The sequence below is a fragment of the Vidua chalybeata genome, chromosome 3 (genome assembly GCF_026979565.1).
Source record: "Vidua chalybeata isolate OUT-0048 chromosome 3, bVidCha1 merged haplotype, whole genome shotgun sequence".
Classification (NCBI taxonomy): Eukaryota; Metazoa; Chordata; class Aves; order Passeriformes; family Viduidae; genus Vidua; species Vidua chalybeata.
The window spans coordinates 16612290-16632180 of record NC_071532.1 but is presented as its reverse complement, the minus strand read 5'-3'; the positions used below and the strand labels follow the sequence as shown (position 1 = coordinate 16632180).

The 19891-nt window shown below is 35.4% G+C and overlaps 1 protein-coding gene across 3 annotated transcripts in view; it reads left to right on the top strand.

Annotated features, from left to right (window-relative positions):
* The window catches only part of SDCCAG8 (SHH signaling and ciliogenesis regulator SDCCAG8), a 104045-nt gene that overhangs the window by 58216 nt on the left and 25938 nt on the right, over positions 1 to 19891 (top strand). For 2 of the 3 annotated variants that reach the window (XM_053937279.1, XM_053937276.1), the window contains exons 15-16: positions 1025 to 1133; positions 7860 to 7991. In XM_053937279.1, coding sequence (XP_053793254.1) covers positions 1025 to 1133; positions 7860 to 7991 — 241 coding nt within the window. The remainder of the gene's footprint in view (positions 1 to 1024; positions 1134 to 7859; positions 7992 to 19891) is intronic. The other variant, XM_053937277.1, reaches the window with a different exon arrangement.

The window sequence follows — 19891 nt, the reverse complement described above, 5'->3', positions numbered from 1 at the left end:
ATCACAGTACTAGAGGGCATTTCCATGTGTTCAGGGAATGCAAACAGCTACATTATGGCTGCTGCCTACACTGTAGGAGAAAGAGGCTCTCAGAATCATTTTTTCCTCCTTTAGCCACCACATCTGCATATGACCATGTGTAATTTTTCACAAGAGAAATGTAATTTACCTTCCTGGTGTATAAATTGTCCCAGTATACAAAAATGAAACAATACTATGCCTGGGTCTGTTTTTATATATCTCTAGTAGAATTAGAGGGAGTTTAAAATTATAGTCATTTATAATGTATGTAAAGAAAACCTTGTTTATTATAAACCTACACACATACAAGGAATTTGGGCAAGAGCGGTTATGTTTTCACTGATTTTAAAAGCAGAAATCAGGAAAGATCATTTTGCATTATCTTCCTTTTGAAAGAATAAAGATACCTGGATTCTAGGTCATGAGTTTAGGTGTAGTCCAAACTAGTAGTATCTGAAAATTACTTTATAAAATGGTTTCATTTCAACTGTCACTGGACAGTAAGTCTAAATCATATCATTTAAGAATAAAAACTTACATTATTCATGGTAAGCTCAGGACACAGTAAATAAAAGAACTGCTGTTTTAAGGAGATACTGAAATGAGTCTACAGTGTGAGCATTTGGGCTGCTTGGTGTACCCTCTGCACCAGTTGAGCAAGCAAAAGTCTGCTAAAGCATGGCTTGCCAATTTTATTCCTCCTAGAAATGTCAGTGAACTTCTAGCTAAAAAGCAAGCCCACCAGATTAGATATCTAGTCTTCACAGTGATTCTTCTCTTACAAGACCAGATTCGGTGGCAACATTGCTTTAACACTTCAGCTAATTCTGACATAGAGCCTTAATTTGGTAAGTGATGATGTCCAAGTAGCTGAAGTTTAAAAAACATTTCAAAACTAGAATGAACTAGAGGAAAGAAATTAAGAATATATAAAATTGTTTCTATGTTATCTATAAATTTATATAATTGTAATTTTATAGTATCATAATTTTATGGTTTCTAGTAGAAGAACTGGACTCATTGCTGACCTCCCAGAATACATTCATAGCAAAATTAAAGGAAGAATGTTTTGTGTTGGCAAAAAAGTTGGAACAAATGTCAGAAAAATACAGGTTAGTATTTTTTGTTAACCTGACCCTTTTATTACTAGGACATGCTTCTTTATATTTTATTTGTATTTTAATATTTATTATTTTTCATTTTGTCCCAGGTATTACATATCATGTCAATGCAATATATGCCCCTTAAAAATTCAGTATAATATATGCCCCGTAAGATTATATTTCTGACAATTAATTCAAATTTCTTGGATAATTCCAATGTAAAAATTGCGTAGTATTTTCTTCGTTGTGTTCATATTCTTAATATGAAGGGTAGAAAATTGTTTAAAAAGCTACAATTCAAGTTTATCTGAAGTTATATGAAAAATGATAAAGATGCAATGTCAAAGCTTTTGTAATTTTATTTATTTAATACTCTTTTTACAGTACTACACTACACAATGGATATTGTCTATAAAATAATTGTCATCAAAATTGCTTGTCATTGATGCTCTGATTCTGCTGCTGCTTTTTATCAATCAATAGCAAATCTAAGTTCAAAGCCATTAAAAACTGTGGAAGAGAGCAACACCTGGAAGTAATAATAATTTAAAGAAATACAAAACTATGGAGGTATCTATTCAAAAGTTCTGTAAGACAGAACTATCTTCTAAAGAAAACATGAATTTTGTAGTTCTTTAGTAGTAAATAATTTGATTTTACATTTTTAAGTGTGAAAATAGTATCTGTTGAAACTTTTTTTGAGGTTCATATTTAGACTGGTAAACTGGACTTCAGTGGAGAGTTGGCATTCTGTAGCTTCTGTAAATTACATGCAAAGTGAGTTTGGTAATTAAGGCTGGTATTCATCTGATGGCTGATGGGAAGTAAGGAAAACACTCAGCAAAAATAAAGTTGGTTTTCCAGACAGGATTCTTCTGCTGGGTGGATTTAATCATCCTCTTAGGTAACGTAGAAGAGGCAACACTCACTCAGGGAGAGAGCTCATTTACCCCAGTACCCTCTTCCCAGGAATGGTCAAAGTAGATGACAGACACACACACAGGCACACACACACATGTATATATGTCTGTAATAAATAGAATTTATGATGTTTCCCACGGGTACTGTCTCCACTGCCCATCCTTCTTCCCACTGAATATAAAGTGTTGACTAGCTGTTAAGTGGCTGAAGTGGGGAGATGAATCCCATCCAGAGTGTTTGGGGAAGAAATGAGAAACTTGAGGGACTGTAAGCAATATTCCAATTCAAGTGTTTTGAGGGGTACTTGAGAGAGAAGCAAAGAGAATTTTTCCTCTGAAAAAGCAGAGCTCGTCTGCTAAAGTAATGCAAAATCTAAATGGATTCAAATCATATTATTATTCCAGCAATAAAAAAGCACACAGACTTTGTTGCTAGAGCTCACAGTCACAGACTAGTAACTGTAAAGGATGAAGGAAAGACAGAAAACATACTGTGAAAACACATTATTCTCTGAAAATAAATACTAGAGATTGCCAAGTGTTTCTCCACCTAGCAGCATTAGCTGACTATGTCAAGGACCTGAAAATGGGAAAAGGAGCCCTCTTGCATCTCCAGGAAGTGGTATTTTTTACACAAGAAACTGTAAGGAAGAATGCATGAAAGTGGTTCTGAGAAGTGGTCCTAAAATAGGTTGAGCTTGCCGTCATTGGAATGGGAGCTGCTGCAATCAGTTACAGGGATAGAGAAATAGGTAGAGACAAAAAAACAAAAAAAAAAAAAAGAAGGTAAAAATGAGAACAGCAAGGTGGAACTGGAGGTGGTGGAAAATGGCAGACTAATATAGATGGCTTCACAAAGTGATGTGATCAGGAGATCAGATGCAGAAAATTATTTTAGCCAAGCTCTAAATGCATGATCAGCACGTATCCCTCAGTAGCACCTCTCCAAATGGCAATCTTCAGCTCATTGTCACTGAATGTTGTGTAAAACCATGTTCTGGGACAGAATGCTGTAGTTTTGTCTTCTGAAAAAAACCAGTAATTTAGGGAAGATTTTATAACTTAGTTCTTATTTACATTAATAAAAGCAGATCACAAAGCAGCAGTGTGCCCTATTTTCACAGAAAATATTTTTCCATTTTTTCCCATATTTTTGACCTTACCATAAACTGAATTTTGGACCTGGATATGTATTTTCTTGCTGTACCTCTGGAATCTTTGTGCCTTAATTTCCATGGGTTTAAGAAATAACTGTGTGCTACCAATACCATTATTTAATTGGTGGAACACTCAAGTTCTTTTAATAACAGATGCAATAGTAAGTTTATTTAAATTTTATTTTGTTTAATAGGAAGTACCCATTTGTAATAAGAGACATTTCAAATTTATCTGTGACAGCTACATATTTCTACAATTTCAGTGGAATGCATCTGAATGGCACATATATTTTTACATTTAATGCAGGTTTTCTGAGAAATCTAAACTGAAGTTTTTGTGTTTATATGTAAGCTGGAACCATTTTTTGAGCTAGTCCCTACACAGAAAGGTGTCAGAAAGACAATGTCAGACAAATTATAAACCCCTCAAGCTGTGCAGAAAGAAGATAGTGTCTGTGACGGTTTTCGTATGCATAGGCATGCTTAAAAATATAGTCCTTTGTTGATTTCTTCTCTGTTTCTCTCTTGTTTTGTTCTTTTTTTCCCTCTGATTGTCACTGTCTGAGTTTCTAGGTTGTAGATTAATGCTTAACACTACCCACTGTGTATTTGTGATTTGCGTTTTGTAATTAAGGGGAACAATGGGAGTCCAGTGGGTCTCGTTATATATAATGGTTGGTTTAATTTGTTTCACTTCTATCTTGTTAATTGTAAATTGATCATTAAGATTTGAATTCTAATCTGTCACCAGGGTTGTGAGTATTGAAGCTAGAGCAATGATCCTGGTTTTAATCACTGATGATGAGAAACAAATTTTATCATTTTGGTACATATTGCAGTTCATATATTTTAACACTGTATTTTATGGTGTTATAAATATTGTTAAATGACTTTTAGTGTAGTTTTACTGTTTGGACTATAATGTATAAATTATATTACTGGTTTGGCAACAGTAGGCATCCAACTGTGTGAGTTTAATTGAAGTAAAGAACACATACCCGGCTGAACTATTTTTCTGCACGTTTGGTTGACTGCAGTCATTGCACTCAATACTAGGAGTGAAATGTTTGTTGAAGGTAGCTGTATGAAGATGGGGAACAGTCTGTCTGAAGGTTCAGTCATTAAAATTAGATGCAACAATACTGCATCAGCAGAAAATATTTTAAAGTGTATATTTAATTTCTGTGCATGTAAAAATTGATTTTAAGAGCAGGAAAAGGCAGTGTTTAAAAAGCACTGAAATGCAAAAGCAAGTTCAGAGGAGCAAAGGCAGCATTGGCACCTTAGTGTTCAAAAATCAGCTCATCCTAAAGATATCCTAAGATTGACTTTGAATTGTGACTATTTAACATTTCCTCTTTTTTTTTTTTTTTTCCTTTAGTATTTAAGTGGTTTGGAGGCTGACCTGTTTGGGGTTTTTTCCAAGACTCTTCCAGCAAAGATGGTAGATAAAACCTTAAAGTGGTTATTAGATAGAAGTTGAGGTAGTTAAATGGATCCAGAAGTATAGAGGGATTTTTTTTCTATTGTTGCTTCTGCCCCCATCAATAATTTTTGATATAGTGACAAGTGAATGAGATTTGGCAAAATCTATTATGCATCCAATTACAAGCATGCATTTTACATTTTCATGTGATGTTGTAGCTTTGCTCTGTGCACTTTCAAAATAACAGTGATTTCATACAGGTCATTTGAGAGTATCAGATCTCAGAAGCACACACAGATCCATGACTGCCTGACTTATGGAGCCAGCCTGAGTCTGCAGAAGTGCCCCTTCCTGCCGAGTCCAGCTCCAGTGGCAGCACTCCAAATGCCTGCATGCTTCAGTTTCTACTGAGTCCACCACAGCTTATTGCTCAGACTGTTGGACCCAGAGTAGCTCTGGTGGAACAACATCAGCACATCCATGCTGTGTCCTTTAGTTTTGCAGGATCCATCAGACACAGTGATTAGTGCCCAGATTTCTCTAATTTGCCTCTGTCCCTGGCATTGTGAGTGAACTATCCCTGAAGTTCAGCACTGTGTGCTTTGACACTTACCCCCCTCTCTTTTCCTGCTGTGATACCTTGGGAGCAGAGTTGTTCAGAAGCATTTACACAGGACTGGTCATACCTCTGGCTGAGTGGAATTCCTACTCCTGTATAAATGTGCTATACCATTCAGTACAGTTATTAGGCTTAGTACAATTATGGTGGGTTTGTTTTGTTTTTTTTCTTTTTAACCCAACAATGTGTGAAGTTACTTAAATATCACAGAATTAGCTGCCTTACCTTAATCTTTGGAAACTGAGGTGGATGAAAGATGTGTTTAAAGATACAGAGGGAATCATTGACAAGTGACAATGGAAGAGTCTTGGTATGCAGTATTGTACTGGACTGGTGCTCTCTCTTTAATGCAAACACTCATGAGCCTTTTAACATGGACCTAACCATTCTGTCCTTCATATGTACTGTCCTTCAAAACTTCAGTGTCATTAAATACTTGAATCTTGGTGGTGGGACTCTTAGTTACATGGGAAATGACATTGTGTAAATAATGTCAGAATTTTTTTTCTGTGTTTAACTGTAATTACAAAAGATGTTTTAGGAGAAGACAACACTCATAATGTGCTTCAAAGCATCAGGCATTTAGAGCTCTATTTTAGAGACTGGAGATTATTATACTCGTGGTTTGAATTAACTCATTACTTACTTTTGTTTCATTAATTGTGATTTTCAGTAGTGTTTTGATTTTGATTGATTTGAATTACTTGATCTTTCCAGAAAGACTTTGGGCACCTAGAAGTGTAATGGAGATGAATAAATCCTTATAAAACTTGGAGAATTTTATCACCTTGAAAGTTGCTTCTGCTGTTTCCATGAATGAGACAGTCACATATAAATAGAGAAAAAGAAGCAGGATCTCCCAGTTGGGAAACCCAACAAATGTGATAATTTACAGTATTCCTACATGGCAAATGCTGTTGCTGAATTTTGCTGGCAAGAAAGGAATGCAGAATTGAATTTAGTCCTGTGTCAGGTCTCTTTGAGCTGCTCTGCAGTGCAACTTTGCTTTTATCCACTGGTTGTCTGTCTTACAGCATCAGTATCAAGTAAAGACTGCATTCACATTGTGTGATAACAGTTGGTCCAGCTGGCAGTGCTTTGTTAATGCTGACATTTAAGTTACTAGTATTTCTGTAAAATGGTCGGTGGAAAAATTCAGTTTCTGCTGCCTTCCTATAACATCCTGCCCACTGTTATGTACCCATCCAGGAAATTCCTGTGCACTGGAATCTGTCAGCACAATTCTGGTGTATTTGTGTGTGATCTTTCTTAATAGAGCTGTAACTCTCAATCTAAATTCAATTACATACAGTCTCAGTCCAAAGTTTCCTTTGCTAAGTTCTTTTAGATTCACAGATGATATCATGCATTGTTCTCTATTTAAACATGAAAAGATCATGTTGTCATTTCTAGATTTGACTTGTCAATGTAACAACATGTTTTTGAAGGAGGAGTATTCCTTCCTCCCTGCACTTTGTTGTATTTTTCAGAATGTCAGTTGTTGTTGCATTCTGTAACAGCCAGGAAGGTAAAGTATCTTTCTGCTGTAATTGCAGCATATTTAAGTTCATGATTTAAAGATATATCTGAAGCTTTTTAACCTTGAGATATGGAGTGGCAGATGCCATAAATCAAATTTACTTACTTTTGATTCGTACTTTCTGATGGTATAGCAGATTCTGACACGTTCTCATTAACCTTTTCCAAAGAGTTAAAATTGTACAAGTGCATAATGTATATTTTATCACTATTTAATTTGAGGTCTTTTCCTGATATTAAGAAACAGCTCATGCCTGTTTCTCCATGGGCTGATGGTTAGAGATGTAGCAAGTAGCAGTCCCAGGTCATTCATGGATCTGGTGTCTCTCCTCACCCGTGAAGAATAAGAATTGCTTAGAAGTGACTAATATTCTTAAAGGCTGTGCTGAATTTTATGTAGATTAGTGTGTGCCTGTATGATTTCTCCCTTGTTTTTGAAAGTTTAGTTAATTTTCCTCTTAGTGAGGCTTTGGGTTTTTGGTTGGGTGTATTTTTTGTGGGGGAGGGGTTTATGAGGGTTTTGTTGTTGATGGATTTTTTTAATCTGTGCAATGTTATTTTAGACATAGGAGGGTACTAAAGTTTCTAAAACAGTAGCACTATTGAAAGTTCAACCCGTGAACTGTTGAGAGTTCAACCCGTAAAGCGGAGTCAAGGTTGAACAAGGTTTTAGTAGCTGGTTTTTTAAACTAAATGTTAGCTTTTGCTAATAAAGAAGTTGAAATGTGTTTCCAAAATGTTAGCCTAATTCTTGCTTAACAAGTATGAATTTACATGTATTGCTCTTATTTAATATCAATGCATAATGCCAAATGGCATGCCTGTTTAAATTAGACTGAAATTAGCATAGCCAACCTGTAATTGAGTGATTGCCAGTGGCATATTTAGAAGATACCCACCAGTATCATCTTCTTTTGTCTGAAACAGCATTTTGTTTCTGTAAGTTCTAGTAATAGCTTGTTTATGCTTACATATAAATGTATGAAATGTTATAAATGCTGAAGCCACGTATTGATGGCACACTGCAGGATGAAATCTGACAACATCCATCATCGCTTTGTTTTACTTCTGTAGATCTGAAGTCAACCAGCTTAGTCAGGAAAAAGAGTATCTTCATGGCAGATTGGAGAAAATGCAGAAACGGAATGATGAATTGGACCAACAGTGTATCCAGCATGGGAGAATACATGAGAGAATGAAGTCAAGGTAGGAGGTCCTGTTAATCTGTCAGTATGTGGTATGCTCAACTGTACCAGTCGTGTTGTGTAAACATAAAAATGACACGAGGTTGTGTGAAAGTAATATTCTTTCCTTGTGAAATGACCACTCCTTCCCCCTCCTGTCAAGTTATTTTTTTTAACATCTTTTGCTTGTGCCATTTTGGATAAATAAAGGAAAGCTTGAACAACATAGTCTTCCAAAGAATTTAAACCTAGTACATATGTGTGTGGGCTGCTTCGGCTGTTCTCTGCTCTAACTTGTATGAATAGTCTTACAATTTCAAAAAAAAAAAAAAAAAAAAAGGCGGGGGGGAGGGGGAAGCTGGGGAGGAAGGAGGGAGGAGGTTATTCAGTGATGTGAATGTAGAGTACAGATGTATGTTCCATTATGCCACGTAATAGTTGTATTTTTGGGGTTTACCATCATTTAACTTGTATAAAGAAACAAATCTAACTGAAAATCATAGTACCAGAGAAAGACTGACCATTTCTAGGCACCACTAGCCTTGCAGAGAAGCAGTGACTTCCTCAGGATGAGGTGGGAACAGCTGCAGCAAGACTAGTGTGAAATATTTTCACCAATGTCAATTGACTGTTCTGGCCAGAGTATCTAGACTGATAATGGCTTGTGCTGTGATATGGATTAGGCTTCCTCAAGGATCACTGTGGAGTCTTTTTCCTTTTGGTTCCAGAAAGTTCAGCTATGCTTTCTTCTTCTGTTTTCCACTCCACATTAAGTGTAACAGGCACTGGAGGGAGTTCTGACATGCTTGTGGAGGTAGAGGATTGAAGTAAAGAGGAGGCTGAGAGGCAACTCTGCAAATCCAGTCATCCAAGCTACCTCTTGTCAGTAGTCAAAGGCAAAATACAGTTTAACTTTATTTGGACTAGACAGCCCTTACTGGGAAAAAATCTGTTTGCTTTTTTTCATCATTGACCACCTGAGAGGAGCAGAGCTTGCAAGTATTAAAGCAGCCAGTCCTGTATGCTCATTTCTTTAAAGTATTGATTTTTAATTTTTTTTTTTACTGCCATCTCTTTATTCTCTGTTTATAATCTTCTTTCTCGCAAGCACTTCACGTGTTCATTTCTGTCATCCAGAACCACTTCTTTCCTCTTCCCTTTCAGATTTCTGTCTGTACCTCATCCTGTTCTTCTGTAACCTTGGATTGTCATCATCATTTATAGCTCAGAGAACAAAGAAATTCAAAACACTGCAACTGCATCCCTAATCTGTGTGACCACACAGTCTTTTTGTTTATCTCACCTCCCTTTTGATTTCTTTAGTTGTAGTGGATTCTTACATATGCAGGACTGAGGATTCAAGTTTACTCTCAGGAGAAAAAAAAATTTCCCTTCTTTTTTATCTTAGATTTTCTTCTGTAGAATTATGAGTATCTAGTAGAATTTAAAAGTGCTTTGCAAGTTTTTAGGGTAACCTTTCCTCTATCTATTTTTATAAATAAGATAGATGTACTGCAAAATGTTGCTCATTCTCTGCTGCAGCAGCAATGATTATACACTAGAAAAGACTGAAAGCATTAATCCAGAACACAAAAGTGATTTGAAAGCAGAGTGGTCATGCTGCAGGCAATGCCTTACCTTCTGCTGTTGTTTTGCAGACAACAGAGAAAGCAGGGCAGTAATAGCATTTGTCTTATTTAATATTTTAGAATATGTAAATATGGCAGAGATTATCAGGTGTTCTAAACATGAACAATATACTTTACCAGCATTTTAAGAGATGGCTCTTTTAACATGTTTTTAATTGTCATCTTGCACTCTAGTAATTTAAAATCCAACTAATAATTGACAAGACTGATACTCTAAACTGCTTTAAAAAATCAGTGTAATCTAATTTTAATTTCCATGTGAAAACTGTAGTAGATTTTCAGGATTAATTCCCAAATGCTGTAAATTGGTCATGAAGTTTACAAATCTGAATAAAAGCAGAAGGAATAACTACCCCAACAAATAAATCTCCCAGTTCTGTATATTTATGTTGAAGGATTTCCACTAAATAAAAATAGTAATTTTTCTCTTCTGATTTTGAAAATAGAAATCTGACTATACTATTTAGTAAAAGCAGAACAACAAATAATAATAATGTATTTTGCCTCAGATTTTCATCCATCACTTAGATACTAATAATCTCAGCAAAATACTGGTGATGGTTACTTCTTAACACATTTGTTTCTCCTTTGTATGCAGCTACAAATAGCAGTGGTCCTTTTGCAGCACAGTCCCACAAACTGCATTCTGACCTAATTTTCTAGCTGCTATTATTCTGGATCTTCAGAAAATTTCTTGTATTAAAATGATTTTGGCTAAACTTAGAACCTAACATTTGCATTTTAAAAATGAGGTATTGTGATATTTGCTTGAGAAGATATCACTGTCCATACTTGTTTTATCCAGGGACAGCATGACAGGACCTGATATAACTGTTTTGTGGAAGAAACAATACCTAAATGATCAGTCAGAATTTCTTTTGGAGCAAAAATGTTTTGGCAGTCATAATACTTGCACTCCTGAAAGTGAACAGGAAAAGTGTTTTAGTGCCCTTCCTACCTCTGTGTGAATTTGTGCTGCAAATGAATATAGTCCAAAATTAAATAAGCAAATTTCTAAGAAGGAGATTACTTTAAGTTCCAGTCATTAAAAAGGGTATGGAATCAGCCTTTTCAGTGTAATGGAAATATCCAGCCCTTTCAATGTGTTTTTACTCAGTGAAATATAGCATTAAAAGAAGTAGATGTTCATCCTAAATGATACAGTTGTTGCATGCTGCTGAGGCAAACTTGAATTGAAAGATGTACAATTTGCAGGACTGAGGTGACATGTTAAGAGTCCAAGTGGAGTTGGTCATCATGTGTATCTTCATGGATATGAATGAATCTTGCAGAAATTCTTGTCTGTTATGTAGCAGAATCCATTTTTATAAATTTTCAACCTCAAAGCAAACTGTCTTATTAAATTCTTCAAATTCCCATTCTGTAGATTTGTGTTCATAGTAGAAATTAGCAGACAGCAGAAAGTGCAGAATTTCTTATAAGGCAGCTGTAAAGGTAGAAACTAGCCAAGAATAAAAAGAATATGAAGTAAAACTTAAAGGTTTCTATCCTCTGGGAGTTTTTTTTTGGTGCTCCACTCTACATAATTTGAATAGATCCCAGATGAAGGAAAAGTCAAAGCCAAATGACTTGGGGAACTGTATGTATAAAGTTGGTTCATTCTTTCTTTAATCTGTTTTCAAACTGAATTCACAGGTGTGCATTTTCACCTCTGTACTTAGACCAGTTCTGTAAATGTAGATCCACTTTCTCACAAGCTCTTTTCTCTTCCAACTTGAAAAGTAAGAAGAAAAAGACAAGAACCTGCCTAGATCTATTATTGTTTGAACATATATATGAATAAGTATTATTTGCCCAAGCTGCCATGGGTCAGGATTTCATCAGGGTGTTTAAGCTTTCACTGAACTTAATTGACAACTCTTATAGTTACAAGGTTCAATTGTGGCTTTACTTTTATGCATCTGCTCTTCTCGTAAAACAAGCATTTGATTGTAACACAGCTATTTAGAGGATTGCTTCTGTAGTCAGCCAGTGTCTAAAATGGGAGGCATTTAATGAAATATAGCTTGGCTCTTTTCCTTGTATGTTTCCTATTGAAGACCTTCAAGCAGGAGAAGAAAATCCTAGGCAATTTCTTTCCTTCTTTTCAAGATAAACCAGACATGCCTTTACTTTTTATCAAGCAGTTAAAGAAAAAAAAAAAAAAGCATTTGGACTGTAGTTTATAGGAAATATAAGGCTCTTTTAAAATCTTTTTAATAAAACATAAATTTAGAATCTTCTCATGAGTTTCTTTCCAAACATTTTTCTAAAGTTCAGCATATGGAATTTGGGGCTATGAATTTTCTCTAAGATCTTGTAGTTACGGTTCATATTACTAATTTTAATTTTTGCTGTAATGTGTGTGATCAATGTCCAATCTTTATGACATTAACAGTAATGATACATTTAATGCAAATCTGTGTGGGGCTTTTTGTTGTGGTAGCTTTTTGAAGGTGACACTGTTAGACGTATTTCGACTGTATTTTTGCTAGCTAAAGTTAAAAAGAAGAGCCTACAGGACTGGCAGTTTGGGGCAGATGTGTGTCTATTCCTTAGGCATCAGTGGTTGTAAGTTAACTATAAAAATGTTACAACCATCTGTGTAACAAGACGGCAGAGATCTGCTCTCGCCTGTTACTATAAATAAGAAGGAGATTTGTTTGACTTCATAGACATTGGATTTATAAAGACTCTATGTGTCAAATTGGAGCTACGTGCCATGTTGCTGAGACGTGTCTGCAGCCAACTACCTGGGGTGTCTTCCCCTTCAGACATTCTAGTGTGGTGCAGCAACTGTGCAGAAATGTCTGTATAGCACAACATGTGACAAATTATATTTGTTTTCTACCTATGACAAATGTATGATTCTTATGGATAAGCTTATCTGGAAGGGTAGCTAAAATGGATCTTTAAACGGAGCACTCAAGTGAAAATGTGATACTCAGTTTGACAAGGATTTTAAAGGCTATTTTCCACCTTTTTTTTTTTTTTTTTTTTTATTACTAAGTGGTAGTGTATGCAAGATCATGTATGCTTAAGAGAGCACATATTGGTGGGAATTGAGACATATCTAGAGAGAATACCACCAGCATTTTCAAATATCTGCTATGTAACATCACAATAGCTAGTTTGCTGTCACTATTACACTGCTGAATAGAAATTTTGGATTTCTTAGCAAATCTTCATTAGAACTACTAATTGAAATTAATTCTTGATAACTGGAACAATCAAGTTGCATTTGACATTTTACATTTCCTCCTTAAAACTGAAGTACTTTTTTGTGTGTATGTGTGTTTACAAGAAACAATGACGGATGGACAAATTTAGGTCATCATTATCTGAAAGACCTTTATTTTCTTCCAGTCCAGTTCATTCTCAGTTAAATACATTATCTTCCTTATTCTACAGATAGATTAGTATATTTTTTAAAGTGACAATGAGATCAATTGTTCCTATATTTTATTAGGATCTGTTCAATCATCTGATCAATCATCTGTTTAGCAACGCAATCATAGATTAAAAATGCACTATATTGTGGCTTTTTAGTTTAAAGTGCATTAATTTTTAAATTGAAAATAGAGATTAACATAGGTAGTGTCCATAGAACCTTTGATATTAAAGATATAGAGATACTCACATTGTCTCAATGTCTAAAGAGCAGTGTGCTGCACTTTTTCCTGAGCATCATTACTCATGCCCACATCTCTTTGGCGTGGTTTTGCTGTAACAGGAAGGCTGTAGCAATTGGAGATACATAATTGTTTGTGCAGCCCTTCATGCAAGGAGTTTGTAAAAAGCTTTGTGGTCACTGTGTGTCAGTACTGCGGTGCAGACAGATGAAACTCTCAGCTCTGTCCAGACCTTGGGGTAGTCACTATTACTCAATTATTTTATTACTATTTAATAGAGTCATATTTTAGATTGAGGAATGTATAGTACAGAGACCTGCTATTAGGAAATAATTAGTGGCTAGTGTGTATACACTTACACACATATATAAGTTGCAAATCCTACCAGAGTCTGAATGTGTATTTGGCTTTTGTTTAATACTGGGGTGTTTGCTCACAGTTCAAATTCTCTGGAATAGAAATTGGATGTTCAGAATCTCTCCCTCTCTATTCCTCTGTTGTTCACCATTTGTCTATTTACTATATATCTTTTTAATTATTTTTTCCATTTCTCAGTTTAAATAGGTGTCTATATATAGTGTGGTATAAATACATCTATTATTTATGCTTTTATATGTATAATATTCCCATTCAAAATAGTTAATAAATTACATAAGTTTATAAGACCCCAAACACTGTTTTTAAAGATTTATTCCCCAACTACCTAAACAGTAGACATACAAAGCAAAAATTTCCTTAGTTGTTAGAAAAATTGATGTATACAAAGAGTGAAATACAAGATTTTCATAAAATGCTGTAAAATTGTGTGCCAATAAGTTCCAAGCTTTAAGAAGCAAATGAGAAGCAGAGGGGAATAACCTACCCGATTTCCAGAGAGATATTTAGGGAACATAATATTCTGTAAGATGTATTCTAGGTCACAGAGTACCGTGTTAATCTGTTTCCAAGTGTGTGTATTTAAATTATATGTACCTATATATTTAGTTTATACACACATATATTTCTTTGGGAATGTATTGAGCTCCTCTGTAGGCCTTGCCATTCCAGTTTGGACAACTTATTCCACTGATCTTTTCATTGGGATCCTTCTTAATTTTGGTCTGAATTAATCTCTGTTTCATTTGTACCTATTTGTCTTTGAGCCAAACCTGGGACAAGTAGTTCTTCAAAAGAATCTGCACTGGTAGTGCAAATAATTGTAGACAATGGATGTGTCTATTCAGTCCTACCTCTGCTTATAAGTAAAGCCTTCCTCCTTGTTCTTCTTTTTGCAATAAGCTCTTCATCACCTTGGTGTTCTGATAGTTGATCTTTTTTAAATATGGGCAGTCAAAACTGTCTTGGGTCTTGCATGAGGACATTTAAATATATTTGTATATATAAAATTGATATATTTACTAGAAATTCCTTGACTAATGAGTCCTACAGTCATGTTTGCCTTTTTGACAGCTGCACTAAGAAATGCATCCAGGACCTCTTTCTCCCAAGTAAATTCAAGTTTTCACCAGAGACTTTTACTATGAACTGAGAAATCATTGAGTATATAGTGTAAGACTTTCATCCCATGTCTGCTGTTTCAATCTTCTGAGTCATCTATTTCTTTCTGTGCAGTATCCCAGACTTTCTCGAAGCTGTTAACATCTCTTAAATTTATCAGCCCACTCCTCCTTTTTTTGTGCTGAGTCATAATTCAAAATATTCAAAAATCTGTTTAAATGTGAAGAAATTCTCTGAGAATTCTTCGCTTTCAATTGTTCCTGTTGGCTGTGCTCTTTGTTTCAGTCAGTTAGTTGTCAACAACTTAGTTAACAATTCCTGATGGGTGTGATATTTTATGTTTTGCTAAAGTTAATGTTGGTAAGATTTATTGCATTTCCTTTATCAAAAAATGAACTTTCAAAGAGTTTAGGGTTCATGTGACCAAAACTGCTTCATCTAGCTTACATTTCAGTTTCTCATGTTCCAATTACCTCTCCATGTCCTTATATATTGCTTTTGTTTCTGAATTTGTTGCAGCCTTTATTTGCATTTGAGGTCATGTTAATGGGCTGATAATTATCTGAATTACCTTCTTTAAGGATTAGTTAATGCTGCACTTGATTTAATTGCAAAACAATACAGTCAATATGAGGAAGGTGTAGAGGGGAAGTCACAGTGTCTCTGTTCACTTTGCACATCAAGACTGCTGGCCACCACAATTTTAATGCTTGAGGAACTGGAAGATGATATTGAAAGTTGTATTGGTCCATGTCTCAAAGAAAAGCTAGGTGGGGAAATAGCCAGGTATGCTTGTTCCTGTGCTGAACAGCTACCAGCTCTCTGACTTACACCCCCTCTGCAAGAGTCTGGTAATTGTCCACTTCTGAGAGTATCTTCTACCCTACTACTTTATGTATTCTGCCTTCTCCAAAACATAAAGAGGGAGAGTTCATATTCATGCCATCATGAACTGAGTCAAAGCCTACAGCTCACTAATAGTAAGCTTGTGTTCTTGTCTACTAGGAATGTAAAAAGCCCTGAAATATGTGTGATATAAAACAGCACAACATAAGGTTCCAGGCTGTTCTTGTTACTTTCTGTTGTCAGCACAGTTGTTGGTTTTCAAATTTAAATGTTAATTTAGCATTAATGAAGCGTTCTTGATTCCTCTAAAATGGAGGTGGATAAAGGTGATGTCTTTGACAGCTCAGCCCAGACTCTCCTTAATTCAGCAAGATCTAGAATTTCTTGTCCCTGTGCAGATGATAACTGACACAGAAAAAGATGTACATAACTGGTCAGAAATGCACCCATTGTTTTCCAGGGGAACCCCGTTTTATTCTCCTACATTTGCTACATACCTGCAAAAGTTTTAATTTTGGATAGGGGTTGCTTCTGGTAGTGATACATGATTGTGTTATTCCACCAATTTATCCCTTCACCACCAGCATATCTTCTTTGAAACACTTTGCCTTCAGTGCCTGGTAGTAACAGCTCTGGTCCAAGGTGGTAGTTATGGAGCAGTCTTCCTCACCACTTTCCCCAGAGATGTGAAATAAAAAGTGAGCAAGCTGGGTCAGTGTGCTCCTTTGCTGTCTTGAGCACAACTGCTATGATTCTAGAAACATAGCTGTTTAATGGCAAGAGAAAGCACCAAAAAGCATACCTGTCTTGTTCATTCAAGTTAGCTTGAGTTTAGTTAAGTTACCTGCTCAAATGTACCCAGAATTACAAAATAAAGATTTCTACCTTTCCAAGAAGGTAATAGCCTTTTCAATGTAGTATAAACTCTGGAAGACAGCCCTAACTAACCACGTTCCTCCTAAAATATTTAACAATCTTTAATAAGTTTTGATTTTTTTTTACTATCTGAAAAATTAAATTGAAGTCCCTGACCGTTGTACTTTCTTCCGTATTGTTTTCCATATGCATTTTTAAAGTTCATTTTCTATACTGTATTTTTGTGACATCCTTGTGATGTGTCAGAAAAATAATAAAAAAACAACCAAACAAAACAATGTACCCAAACCCTTTTCAAATAGCCACTGTGAGACTACCACTATACGGTAGTTCAGCAGCAAATACCTAGCTGGGATATTTGACTGTAATTGGTGTTTTCCTATTAAGCCTTCAGTGAACTCACAATTACAGTAAAATTTAACTATTAACCCATGTGGCAAATTACTTTAAGCAGTAGCAGATTTCTTTCTAGTTTTGATCGCTGTGTATGATTCTGAGAATTTCAGACAAAGGCTATTTAAAACCCTCCGTTCCCATATAGTGAAGAACTGAAAATGAAGACAGATGAGTAACATTTAAAGAGCTTTGCAAGTGTGTCATGAAAATTTACCAGCTTTGTAACAAAATCTATTCACCTGCCTACTTTCAAGGTTATTGTAGGAGAAGGAGACACAAAATAATGATAATTTATGTTTTCATATCATAATGATGGAGTTTTGCAGGGTTGTTGGAAGACTGCTTTTTCCCAATAACTTCAGTGTTTTAATTGCTTCTGCAGCATCCAATAGTGTTCCTCTGAAAGTTGATCTAACTGTGGATACTCTCATTTTCATATATAAATCTAACCTGTTCTTAAATCTCTTTAGCCTTTGGTTCTTAAATCTGTTTAGCCTTGATGTGTCCATCTTTCACTAAGTGCTTAGTTTATACATTATGAGACCAGGGACCAATTTTTTTTCCAGTGTTTTTGTCAGATGAAACACAGATAGAACTTTATTTTGCCTCTTCTGACTTAAACTTCCAGAGCTCCAGTCACATTCATTATCAGTTTCTGAGTGCACTCTAAAAAAATTGCCATCCTACAATAAATTAAATGCTAAAAAATAACTGTGTTTATTAAGCCTTGTGATAATGCTAATTGGTAGTAATCAAATAGTAACAGCCATGGGACTAGTTTCTAGAAATGTGGTCTCAAATGTGTTATCCCTCAACTGCTAATAGAAAAAGTTTTAGTGAAATAGAGATTATGGAAGTGTCTAAAAGGAAGGACAGTATGATATGACCTACTTAGCATCTGTATTTCTAGGGTACTCCAGACGGCGTTGTGTGTGCTTCTCAGCAGGGCTCTCAAGTTGGTTCTGGAATAAAGTAGTGATGATGGAAAATATGAAAGAAGTGGAAAAGGATAATAAGATTATTCTGTATTTGTTTAACTTGTTTTTTGTCAACTCTGAAGTCATATACGGAGCGGAAGAAAGGGGAAATGACATTTTTAACATTTTTTATGTTCTTTTTAACCTCAGAGACCCAGATTCTGCCTTCAGTTATACAAATGGAAGTGTATCCTTGTCCCAAACATATCTCATTACTTGGGACCTGATCCTGAATGGTCATTAGAATTCTGATTTTATTTGAGTCAACGTTGCTAAATAGTTTCAGGTCTCCAGTTTCAAAATGTTGTCTCAGTGGCATGGCTGAAATGACAGTAAACTTTCTCAGGTTATGTAAAGAGGTGTAATTTCTTTGAGTGCTGCACTAGCACTTCCTACACTACCAGAGATATAGCCTTAGTTTTAGCTATGTGACTTGCATGTAGTTAAGAAAGGCGTTTGTTTGGCTTTTTTCCCTAATGCTTTGATCATTTGAGTGGCTGACCTTTTATATATATATATATATATATATATATGCATATATATAGATACATACAATTTCAGAACTAAAAAAAAAATTGTCTGTAAATTGATACCAAACATAGACAAGTGCACAGAATAAATGTTTGGGAATGCATGACTTAAGAACACTTTAACTTTTACCATTGTGAAGGCTGTTACAATCTTTTGTGCCTTGTCACGCATCTGTTAGATGATGCAAATACTTGTGCTTCTCAAATAAGTTTTATGAATAAAATGCACAAACAAGCTGAGCAGAGACATATGTGTCCTTGGTAAAGGACTTTCATAGGCTGGGCAGAAATGGAGTTTCTGCATCGACTTCCTGTAATGTTAACCTATGTCAATGAAATCCACAGGAAATGTGTCTAGCATTTTGTCCTTTTTAAATTTCCATTTTTAATAGCAAGAAGACACTCCAGGCAGTGCATTTCTGAGGGATTATTACATTTCTCGGGTGGCTGAAGTCACTCACCCTTCAGCCTTGTGCCTCGCAACACACCCAAGGCGAGCAATAATCCCCAGCAAGGCACTGCTTGTCTTATCTTATTGCTTAATTATTACACCTATTTAATGGTGCTTAGAACATTGTCAGCTGTTGAGAAAAGGTAATTATCACTAGTCAAATGAAAAACACTTTTTTGGCTGCCTTACGGATACACATTTTACTGGTACCTTGATATATAATGAAGCCTGATAGCAAAACTTTTGCTTGTCTCTTCTTCAAGCCACAGCTGTTTCCCTGCTAAATTCATCCCATCTGTCTCCCCTTCCGTAAGGCTGTAGGCAGTATAGCATAAGTACAGAAGCAGTTCAGTGCTATTTTGGATAAACATAGCTGAAATTTGAATCTTTGCCATTTGCAATGCACACATTTTGTTTTACTGCTGTAAAGAGAGCTGTCAAAATAAAAACTACATGGATAATTTACTGAAATGCAGTCAAATAAAGGGATGATCAAAGGGAAAAAATGAAGATATAATATAGGGTCACTCTTACGTTCATGGTCTATTCTGAATTAATTTAATTGTTGACCTCTTGACATTGCTGGGTGCAGAGGAATTGGTAATGAATAACAAAAGTAGAAGCCACTGAATTAGAATAGGACTTAAAGTCCAAGCTTCATGTCAGAAAGGGTAATCATAGCAGGCAATTAATTATTTGTGATAGCACCTTGTTGAACTCTCTGACCAAGGCATAGTTCTTTGCTCATTTTGTAAGGAGTAGATAATTATAATACAACTTGGAAATTAAATCCATCATTTCTATATGTGGCACTGTCTCTGAACATAAAAGGACACCACAACAATCACAATGAGGCAAGAGTCATTACACCTCTTTGCAGTTGTGATTGACATGGAAAAAATATATTAAAGCTGAGTACTTCATTGAGTTTGTTGTTCTAAAATGGATTGATGGTCAGTTATCCAACAATTGTGTTTGAAATTCCAGGTTTCCTAGAAGAGAAGATCCAAGTGACAGTAAGGTCTGCTTGACTCAGATAAAATGAGTACAGTGCAACTGACAATATTT